This window comes from Lepidothrix coronata, unplaced genomic scaffold, assembly GCF_001604755.1.
Source record: "Lepidothrix coronata isolate B3197 unplaced genomic scaffold, Lepidothrix_coronata-1.0 Scaffold124, whole genome shotgun sequence".
Classification (NCBI taxonomy): Eukaryota; Metazoa; Chordata; class Aves; order Passeriformes; family Pipridae; genus Lepidothrix; species Lepidothrix coronata.
Window position 1 is genome coordinate 2,073,582 of NW_016690304.1, and position 11,907 is coordinate 2,085,488.

The window sequence follows — 11,907 nt, forward strand, 5'->3', positions numbered from 1 at the left end:
AAAAAAAAAAAAAAAAAAATCCAACAAAATACAAACTGCCACTTTACTTAGCACACAAGAACAATCAGATGACTTGAAACAGGGAAACTGCTCATTGCAGAAACCTACACTTCGAACAGCTGATTCCCAAGGCTACAACCTCCCTGTTCTCCTGTTCCACTGTCACTTCAACTCTGAACCAGCCTGAAATTGCTGTCTGCATTCCACCTCCCACGTGAACCACCCTGTTCTCACACAGCTACTGAGAGAGGGAGGAAACTCACTGGATTAGAAGCCACAACAATGTACACATTACATGGAAGACTTAAGAGCAGGTACACACCAAAACACTGATGATAAACAGAAGGTTTTAATAAACAACCCGAGGAATGTTCTATCATAGTTTTTAAACCACTAAATCTATTTATACTTGTTTTGTTTTTTTTTTCTCTTGGTCAGCAATTCAACTGTGTACAGAAATATCTGTTGGGGTGAAAAGAAGTATCAGTCCTTATCTGGACATGACCTCCCATCCCACGTGGAATTGCCTTCCAAACCTATAAAGTTTTCAAGTAGAATACAGAATGCCATTTCTGGACAGTTTTTCTAAGGAAATGTAAAACATCTGCACTGTGAGTAAGCAATAGGAAAAATGAATCAACTGCACCTTTTTGCTGACTTTTCAAGCTTCTTTTTAATTGTGCTGTCTGGACTGGACACCCAACTGCTCCCAGGTTCTAAAACCATCCTATCTGTCAAGCAGGCTCAGTTCTTCAGCAATGCCCTATGCTGCACTAACCTATGAAGAAACAACTCCTATAATCCTACAGCAAACAAGTTCCAACAAAATCTACCATGGTCCAAAGCCTACAAGGCACTGCTGTCAAAGTTCACAGTAACAAAAACATCAAAACAAAACAAAAACCCAACCTGTTCTAAGCCATTACCTGTACAGGTGGTGTTGAGGATCTTTACATCAATGCTGTTTACACATGACAAAATCCTGTAAAATTACACTGTCAGCCAAGAGGCAGGAGTTAAGCTGTTTCATCCCTACAAAGTTCTAGTAAGGTTACAGCAGATGAACCATCACTTTTCCATTTCTCATGTCTTGTTCTGAGCAATCAGGGGATCGATGTAACAGCTGAATTACGAGTGCACGTACCAGGTGCACAGCCACCACACACCAAACAGCCACACAAACACTGCTTTATAGGTGGCATTCTGCAGCCTTCTCAGCTGTTGATTTAATAAAGCCTGTTTACATTGGATTTCAGAGGAATGACCCATTTATTTCAAGAAAGACGTGCTTTGAACGCTTAATCTTTTACACAAGAGCTTGGAGCTTGCCACCCTCTCTCCCAGCAAAAAGCCCTGATTGCACATTATTGCTGAGCAAGACAGCACACCAGGACTGCTTGTGAAACTGTAGGGGAAAAGAAGACTTCAAAGCTCCTAATAACGTATGGTCAGCAAAATATTTACAGCCTATTCTAAACTCCAGCATTATGGATCTGGGAACATAAGAATAGTTGATTTTCAAAGTCAGACTGGCCAGCCAAAGAGCTGTCAGCTCTGGCAGGGTGACAATAACCAAGTATACACTTGGTTGAGGGAAAGTTATTCTTCTCTTTTAGGTACTGGCATTGAACAGTGCTAAGAAGGCTCTGGAAGGCAGAGTCAAGCTCTGAATAAAGTAAAGCAAGACCTGGACTTTAAACAGTGGAATTAAGGGCTCCCAACTATTTACAAGTAAAGCTTTTAACCTATGCCTTTATTTCTGTAAATCAAAGGAAATTACTGCCCCTACATTGAAACTTACTGTAAAACTCCAAATCTAAACTATATAACTCAAATTACAGTTATTCCAAGCAGTTTCTCAAAATCTTGATCTAAGAGAATGTTTAAAGCCAAACTGTTTAAAGCATTTGTGCTGTAACTTGCACTGGTTTGATCTGCCTCTTAATGACCTTTGAGGTTCTTTTTGATTCTTTAAGATCCTGTCACTGTATGACTTTTCAGATCCGTACCAGTTTCAGCAGAATGTCCAACAGCTAATCTTGCTGCTCCTTCCTCATAGTCTTAATAACAGGTCATTAATAAGTGAATAGGGCCGAGCAAGCTCGGATGTAGGTTTAATTAGAGTGACCTTCTCTTAGATGGATGGCCTTACAGGGCTAAGCGAGCTCCATCTGCCCGGGTTTGGGATTAGAGTTGTCCTTCTCCTAGGATGACTGCCAGAAGGCTAACGAGCTCATCCTGCCCAAGAATGTAGTGTATCTGGACCTATGGTTTTGACCTGCAGGGCATGGGCGACCCTACCGAAGGCATGTACCATTGCCAGCATAGCTTGCAACCACATAGGGGTACACAGGTTTCATTCCTATTACAACAATTTGGGCATATCTTACATTTCCTACTTTGCTATCACCTATCTATATACAATCTCCAGGAAATACCCAGGAATACCCCTTTGTCCTGACCACCCCTGTCAGGGTGTAACAGAGCAAAGCAAATATATCCAGAACACGTCAAACTTGGGCAGTACAGACATGGTATTTGTTCTCAGACAACTGCAAGAGAAGTGTAGGGAACAGAACAAAGGTCTCTATGTAACCTTTGTCGACCTCACCGAGGCTTTCGATGCTGTGAGCAGAAAAGGTCTGTGGCAGATTTTGGAACATTTAGGTTGTCCCTCCAAGTTCCTTAAAATGATCATCTCACCCCATGAGGATCAGCACGGCCAAGTCAGATATGACAATGCACTTTCTGAGCCCTTTTTAATTAAGAATGGTGTGAAACAAGGCTGTGTTCTCGCACCAACCCTATTCACAATCTTTTTCAACAAGATGCTCCAAAGGGCCACGGCAGACCTCAATGATCAGGACGGGATCTACATCCGATACCGTACTGATGGAAGTCTATTCAATCTAAGGCGACTGAAGGCCCACACCAAGACCTTAAACCATCTTGTCCAGGAGCTGCTCTATGCTGATGACGCCGCCCTTGTGGCCCACACAGAAGCAGCTCTGCAGCGTTTAACATCCTGCTTTGCAGATGCTGCTGAGCTCTTTGGGCTGGAAGTCAGCTTGAAGAAGACAGAAGTTCTCCATCAACCTGCACCTCAGGAAGTCCCCCCTCATCCCCACATCACCACTGGCGAATCAGAGCTCAGATCAGTCCAGCAGTTTAATTACCTAGGCAGCCTCATCTCCTTGGATGGTTTGGCGAAATAAACACCTGAAGAAAAGCACCAAGATCAGTGTTTACAGAGCCACAGTGCTGTCTACTCTCTTATACGGATCCGAATCATGGGTCATCTACTGCCACCACCTGTGACTCCTAGAATGCTTCCATCAACGCTGCCTCCGCACAATCCTAAACATCCACTGGTCAGATGATGTGACCAATCCATCTGTTCTAGAGCAAGCAACAGTCACAAGTATTGAGGCCATGTTACTGAGAACACAGCTGTGTTGGGCAGGGCGCATCTCCAGGATGAAGGTCCAATCACCGCCTCCCTAAGATCTTGCTTTATGGTGAACTTGCCACCGGCTGCCACATGAGAGGAGCCCCGAAGAAAAGATACAAGGACTCCCTGAAACAACATCTCAGCCTTGGACATATTGATCATCATAACTGGTCTACTCTGGCCTCCAACTAGGAGGTCTGGAGACACATCATCTATAACGCTGCTGTTGCCTTTGAGAAAGCACACAGGATCACCCTTGAGGAGAAAAGGCAACGCAGAAAGAATCGTGTCTTGCAGGATTTACCACCTAAGGAGTCTTTCTGCTGTGCCTTTTGCAACCGGACGTGTCTGTCTCGTATTGGCCTTTTTAGCCACCAACATGCTTGTAACAAACGTGGGGAGAGCCCTTCCCAAATCTTCGTTCGCGAAGCCCGGCCATGATGACGAATAAGTGCATAACAAAAATACTACGCTTCAGATTTATTCTTACTGATCAGCTTTTTTGGCTGTGTACCTTTAACAAACTCTGTGCTGCATGGCTTCTGTATCAAACATGCTCACACAGTCATAAATGCTCTGACTTGTTCACAAGGAGAGGGAAAAAAAAGGCTTAAAATTAGATTGATCTTTGACAGTGTATTAACTAACCAACGCCTCTGACTTCTCTGCTTCCCTGAATCCCATCTCACCAGCTTGTAAGGAGAAAAATGAGGAGTTTCACAGCCACATTTTGTTCAGATTCTGCTCAAAGCATTGCCACTGGGCACAAAGTCACTTGGAATTTGAGAATAAGAGCATTAATGCTACCTGCCACCCCCTACAGAGGGCCAAAGACAATCTCAGAAGAACTTGGGAGCAGAAGGGACAGTGAGTGAGGCACAAGAAAACTGTTCATAAGCCACCAAACAGTGAAAACTAGTTTTAGGATGGAAGTAAGCACTCCAAACACTTTCTCACTGGTATTATTTAAAGTCCTCACTCCTGCACAACATCAGAGGACGAGGAGATGCCACTATACCTACAGACTTCTATCAAAAGAAGCCCACAGGCTCAGGAAACCTGATTACAGCATGAGATGAACACTTACCTACAGAAACAGAAAATGGTGGAACAGCAGCGCCCTTTCACCTGCAAATGACACTGGGGAAGTTCTTTCCTTCTGAGAAGACAACTCTAAATTCCATGTTTTCAGTACAGATCATTCTGGTCAAACAGTGACCAGGCAAATCTGTTTGTCGGGGCCTCACATGGCTGGCACGTTTTAGAAAGCAGCTACAGAACAAAGACAACACACTGATCATGGCTTCTTTTCTTCCATCTTCTACAGTGACTTCAAATAGAGCTAAATTTGTATTAGTTTATTCTCTATCACACGGGAATACTTTTGTTAGATGTCTAATATGAAAGGATGTACCTTCATTGCAACAATGTCCACCACCCTTCCTTTCTGAACATCCTGGGTAAAACACACAAAACTAAAAAACTCTGCATTAATTCAGATCTTGCAGATTCAGAAAAGTACAGCCTGAAATCCTTTACTGTTCCCACTTTTCCCCTTTAGCCTGTTCTATTTAATTACGAAACAGCATTTTTCAATCATATATTAACTTACAACAAAGGCAAATATGCCAATGAAGTGTGTTAAGACCTTGTGCTGTCTCAGAACAAAGAGTTTTGACTCTTAACAGATTTCTTCCCTCCAAGCAGCCTTTGCTGCAAGAGGTGCAACACCTAAACACAGCATCTCACATCCCCAGCAGCAACCCAAGAGAAAGCAAAGAACTGTCACAGTGACAGCTCTCAATGCTTGCTAGGTACACTCAAATGGATAACAGTTATCTCTGGCCTCCTTTTCTTTTATATATTGTTCTTTATCTAAGGTCATCCGTTTTTAAACAGAATTCTCCTTTCTCTGTAGGTTAGCTCTCAACAGTCACACCTCATGCCCGCCCAGATCTGCCCTCCCCTTTCCTTGAAGTTCTTGCAAGCCACTGTTTTTAGAGCACTGAACAAGTTTATCTGTGAAGGTCAGGGTCTTTCTTTAGTCATCCTCTTCACTGGTTCCTCCCTCCTTGAATGGCTTCAGAGATATGGCTTCTTTAATTCAACAAAAAACGGCCTTTGCTCTACTAAGTTTTTCCTAAATTACGCGGTGCAAGAAAATGGAGGAGAAAAAAGATCTATACCCACTCTCACCTCTGTGATGTTCGTGTCTAACAGACAAGAGAAATCCTCTCCTAGAACAACCGTTGCCCCAGAAAGCCTGAAGCCCAACAACACGATCAAAATACTCCAAGGGTAGAAGGGTAACAGCAGAAAAGGAAGGAGAATTATTTGATTTGAGGCCCAGGTCAGCACCCCAACACTGTCAAAACACCAGGAACACAGTCCTGCCAGTGACAGTTGCCAGGAATCCACACAAAAATCAGTTTAAAGCCCATGAAGATAAAGGGAAACCTGCAACTCACTCCTACAGTGGTTCTATCCTATTTACTTCAGCAACTGTGCATTGTTTCACTTCTCCAAAGCAGCAAATGCTAATGTTCACCTCCTTCCTCCACACTTGGATTGGAAACATGAACATACAGACAGGCTTAGGGCAGCAGAGGTGAGAGCCTCCTCAGAAAATACCACCTTTTCTCCTTGGAAAGCCTACAGAGCCATGCATGTGGAAGCACAGCTCAGTTCATCGTTCCTCTCCAGGAAACAGGAACCCAAAACGTCTTACAATGGCTGTAATGTCTGGATTACCATCCTGCAAGGACAGCTACAGGAAAATCGGTAGGTAATTACCTGTGTTGAGAAAAACCTTCCATTCCCTCAGGCATTTGTATTACTCATCTTTCAAGGAGAGCCAGCCTGAATTTTTTCCCTGAGATTCTCAAAAAAGCATCCTAAGAAATCCCATCCAAAGCTGTACTGAAGCTACTAATGAGACTTCTGTGATTGTGCTTGAAAGTTAATACCTTATATAAGTTTCTATGAACAGGGATTTGAATGGGCCAGACCAGATTCGCTGAAGAGCCAAAGGATGAACCAGAAAACTATCACCCAGGACACAAAGGAATTCAACTTGAAGGCTTGAAGGCTTCAGCCTCCTCCTAACCAAACTGTTAGAAAACCTCTGCTGTGAGCAACATGGTCACAGAAGAATTAACCTGTAAATTGGGGGGGGGGGGAGACCCAAAACAGGAAAGCACTGAGCTGCTCTTCACCTCAAAGGGTTGAAGTCAAATGTGGAAGACAATTTGGGGTGCTGTCAACTCTTATGCCTTAACAGTCTAACTTGTCCAAGTACATTACCATATTCATCAGGAAGGGATGTTTTTTCCAAGGTTTCTCGCTTAGTAATGTTAAAACAAAAAAGGCCATTCCTTATCTCCCAGAAACACCCACAGACCAAGTGAATCTATCAGTCTCTACCACTGTGCTCTGTTAGTGACTTTTCCCCACTTCTTTTGAGAACTGCAAAAGCCAAGTGTTTTTAAGTTAAAGAAGTCGAGAAGGATCAAATTCTCACCACCAAGTCTTACAAAGTGTCTACAAGTCAAAGAGTGACCTCAATCTGAAGTTATTTGAAGGGCTCAATACTCCACAGCCTCTCTGGTCAGTTAATGAGTAAAACTTCAAAAGCTGTAAACACGTCACACACCAGTGACTCTTGCCAGAGGGCTACTACCCTCTGGATTAATGAGGCAGTAAAGTGACCACAATATTTGAGAGATTATAGGTAATTTACAGAAAAATTAGATGAAATCTGGCTGGCTGTTATTAGCATTCCAGTTAAAATTCAGAGTCTTCCTGTTCCACATCTACTGATGAAAAACCAAGCACGAAACATTTCTAACCGGTGTGATTCAGAAGAAATGAGTTAACGACCACAACCAGGCTCTTCCCCAAAGTGGGGAACAGGTTCTCATTTTGGCACATGCCTCTGCCTCAGGTGCTCCCTCGCTTCCCTCACCAGCAGACAAGTATGGCAAGAGGAGCAGTTCGTGTATGTACAAGAAATCACAATAAAGACAGCAGAGAACTGGGTGAGCTGAGACAGTAAAATCACCTCTACTGTCCCAATAAATTGTCCCAGTTACTGCAAAGGTTGCAAGGGAATAATTTCCAGACAGGCCAGAGGTCACTGTCAAGCAGGCCCTGGCTTCTGCCTGAGATTCTTCTATGACAGAATCTACAAGAGATAACTGGATGTTCAAGGGCATCTGGCAGTCAGTCAGCAGGAGACAGTAGTCCCATACAATACATTAAGATATTCCCAAAAAGTTATGAGAAGCATTTTTCCCTGCAGATGCCTGTAGAAATACACCACAACATGTTGGACATACTTATTGTCCATGTCCATTATTTCTGGTTTTGTTTTGAGAGGGTTTTTTGGGGGAGGAGGATGGGACAGATTTTGTGTGAGTCTCTGCAGAATTCCTGTACTTAACATCCCCCTTTCACCAGGCAAACATATCCACACCTCAAAGAGTGGGAAAATCTGACATCTGAAACCAAACACTGCCCCACAACCAAATACAGAGAAGCACTGCCCTAAAATACACACACTTCAAAGACCACAGAGGCAGCCCTTTTAAATTGCAACAGGAACTCTGATATCTTAATAGCAGCAAATTAACTGGGGAAAAAAAAAGCTGCTACATTACAAAAAAAGTAAAATAGAAAGTGAAAGAGTAAAGAAAAAACAAACAATCCCTTTTTATGTCATACAGTTCTAAGGCGTTGCCCCAACCTACTTTGAAGAATCATATCTACGTGAGATACTGAAACAAAAATCCAGGGGCAGGCAGCAGCAACTGGCCCTGCTTCCCCCACAGGTACAAAATAAAAACCTTCTTGCATTTTCTACCAGAAAAACCTTTCCTGAAATAGCACAGCCCAACCTCCTGGAGAGCCTCAGCCGCATCAGGTGACACAATGAGTTTTGCTGACAAGCTCCCCCTCTCTTGCTCCACCCTCTCCATCCTCTGGGCGCTCGGAGGCTCCCAGAACAGCTCCTCTGTGGGGTGTGGAACAGCACAACCCGAGTGCAAAAAGCCCGCACTGGGCTCGGGCAGCTCTGCGGATGTGATGGTGCATTCGCCAGGCGTGACTGAGCAGGAAGAACGGCCTGCTCAGCTCCTCCAGACACAACCGAGAGCCACTCTTTCTATTTATAGACCTCGGCACACACGGGAGGGATTGTGCAAGGGCAGGTTTACACAGGGCACATGACTGGTGCGCTATCAAAGCGCCGCTGCGTTGTGACGGCTGTGAGGTGCCTCAGACCCCGTTATTCCTCCAACAAACAGGGCCTTCATTTTTATATAATCACAGAATCCTTTAGGTTGGAAAAGCACTCCAAGACTGAGTCCATCCTGTGACTGATCCCCACCTTGTCACCCAGCCCAGAGCACTGAGTGACACATCCAGTCATTCCTTGGACACCTCCAGGGATGGGGACTCCACCACCTCCCTGAGCAGCCCCTGCCAAGGCCTGACCACCCTTTCCAGCAAGAAATTCTTCCTGATATCCAACCTGACCCTTCCCTGGCACAGCTTGAGGCTGTTTCCCCTAGTCCTGTCCCTTGTTCCCTGGGAGCAGAGCCTGACCCCTTCCCGGCTCCCCCCTCCCACCAGGGACTTGCAGAGCCAGAAGGTCCCCTCTGAGCCTCCTTTTCTCCAGGCTGAGCCCCCCCAGCTCCCTCAGCTGCTCCTGGTGCTCCAGCCCCTTCCCCAGCTCCGTTCCCTTCCTGGACATGCTCCAGCCCCTCAGTGTCTCACTGGGGTGAGGGCACAGAACTGGACACAGCCCTCGAGGTCCCTCAGCGATGACAGCACAGGGACGGGCACTGCCCTGGGACTGCACCCACACCATGGCTGGGACAAGACACCTTCCACTCTTTTCCTAATTTAACGTACAGCAGTGGGCTGCACCAGCCTGTATTTATTGTCAGGAACCACACTCATAACCAGCCTGCAAACCACAGAACACAGTCCCATTATCTGCTTTATCCACATCCTCCAGAAAATTCAAGCCAGGCTAACTTAGCCTTCAAATTTCCTGTCACCAGATGTTCTGACCAGCGTTTGCTGGAGGAATTATATATTAACTTGAATCTTCCCTCCTTCCAAGGTTTAAGTCTACTATTTTGGGAAGGGGTGTAAAATAATCACATCCTCAAAGTTTGTACTTTCCACTCCCAGCTTAACGTTCATTTTAGAAAGAAGGAGGGGGGGAAAAAAAATCAGCTAAAGAGAAACTGACTGCTGTTTTAACAGCACGCCCAGCCTTCCTCCTTTCCTGGCCTCAAAGACAAGCAATAATCAGAGTGTGCATCAGTGGTCCAGAGATGCCAGGACCTGTCCACCCTGCTTTAATTTCTTTGTGCATCCCTTAAAGGGAAGTAAGTAGGTCAACCAAAAACCCTCATGGCCTGTAAGCCAGCCAAGTGACTCCATTAAGATACGCCAAGGGTGGCTGAATTTTTACACAGATAATTAACCAGCTCAGGAGACGAAAATGGTGTTTCAGGTTGTCACAGCAAAATCTTCAGAAAAATCTGCACGATAAGAGAGTCAATTAGTATTCGTAACAGAACCTTGGTGGAGAAAAGACAGGTGTTTATTTGTGTTAAAACAGGGACTTCTTAAAGAAAAACAGGCCCGACAAGTCTCCTGCCACACTCAGTTGCATACCATGCCTTTAACAGGTAGGCCAAGTGAAGTCTTGTTGCTGAACTGGTTTCTCATTACAATTTCCCTAAATACACTAGTGGGAAAGCTGGTGGATACTTCAAGGTGAATCCTTTTCACTTTTAAAGCACAAGAAGCTGCAATGATTTTAGCGATTTGGAAACGGTCCCAGCAGGAGTGGTAACTGATGGCAGCTAACTCAGTGCAAAGCAGACTCAAAAGACACTATTAACGCAGATAAATATGCAGAGTGAAAGCTGATATTTGCTTTCTTGCTTCCAGTCTGAAAAGTCTGAGGTTCTCCATTACACTGTCATATCAGCATATTAAATATTATCAGTCTATCTAGGGGAAGGTGTCCCTGTACATGGCAGGGGGTTTGGAAATAGATGACCTTTAAGGTCCCTTCCAACCCAGGCCATTCTATGACATTAAAACTACAATAAAGCACGAGACTAATGTATAATCACGAAATATTTCATAGGCATTACCTGCTGTCCTCTGCCAGTTGGTTATTCCTGTGGCCTTTAAACAGCCGGTCAGGCTTTTTTTTTTTTTTTAGTTGACTTGTGAAATGCTGTAGGTTAAACTTGTAAGTAAATAAGCTCTAGGATTACAGTAGTCCCAATTAGAAGAAAATTCTCCAAGTAATTGTGCACATCTCTGTACGAGTCCTTCGATTTTGGGGGTTCTAGCTATTCCATGCCACAACCCAAAGGTGTATTACCACTCTTGTCAGACTACGCATTGCTTCTGTCAAGGCTCTGCCATGTACGAAACACAAGGGCTGCTTGTTCTAACCTCCAGTCCCAGTGCTAAAAGGAGAATAACAGCCATTCCCCCCATCTCTTCCACTGCTGCAACAACAGGTAACGAGACAGCGAGCAGCAAAATTAGTGGAATTTTCCATCTGGAGTAATGAAAACACACTACAGCAAAGGCTACCTCTCGCCATCTGCAAGAGGATTAGCAGCCATCTCTCCCTGAAATGACGAAGACAAACAGCGCTGCTGGCAGAAAAAGCAGTCCCCACCAACACAGTGCCTGAGACGCCCGATCCGTGTCGGATGTGGTTGCGCAGGATCAGGAAGTCATTTCCATACCAGCACCGGGAAAGGCCGGTTCCTCACCGGGACCACCCCGACCCCCCTTCTCCCTGGCGCTATTTTTGGGCGATTCCCCCGCCGCCGCCCCAAACACGGCCCTTCCACCACAATCACCCCGAAGGCACCCTCGAAACCACCCCATCGCCGCCGCCTCCTCTCTTTGGGATCCGGTCCTGCTGTGGGAACACAAACAGCGTTAGGACCGACCTCCCTCCCTCCACCACCACCACCACCACTCCACTCCCCCATCCCGGGCACGCCGGGCGCTGAGGGCAGCTCTCCCCGGGCGCGGTGGGGAAGGGGCCGGGGAGGTGGAGGCAGGGCTCACCGGCAGCGAGGAGCCCGAGGAGGTTGAGGAGCAGCAGCCGCGCCATGATCCCGTCCCGTGCCCGTCTGCAATGCGGCGCCGCCGGCACCGCCCGCCACCGCCCTTATATAGAGGCGGGGGGCGCACGCGCGCACGGCGCCCCGCCCCCCGCGCAATGGCGGGGGGGAGGGGGCGTGTGAGGGGCGCGAAATGGCGGCCGGGAGGGGCTGAGGGGAGCGCCGGAGCCGCCCCTCCCCGGAGTCCTCGCCGCTTGAAACGGCGCTGTCTGCAAATAAAAAAGCCCTCACAGCCGAAAAAAGGCGCCTTTTGCCTCCACGGGCAGTAGAGCCCCCAGA

At 46.1% G+C, this 11,907-nt stretch overlaps 1 protein-coding gene across 11 annotated transcripts in view; it reads right to left on the reverse strand.

The window, feature by feature from the left end:
* The window catches only part of LOC108502762 (prosaposin), a 25,731-nt gene extending 14,068 nt beyond the window's left edge, over window positions 1-11,663 (reverse strand). For all 11 annotated transcript variants that reach the window (XM_017826014.1, XM_017826008.1, XM_017826010.1 and 8 more), the window contains exon 1: window positions 11,573-11,663. In XM_017826014.1, coding sequence (XP_017681503.1) covers window positions 11,573-11,618 — 46 coding nt within the window. In that variant the 5' untranslated portion in view covers window positions 11,619-11,663. The remainder of the gene's footprint in view (window positions 1-11,572) is intronic.
* Window positions 11,664-11,907: the final 244 nt, after the last annotated feature.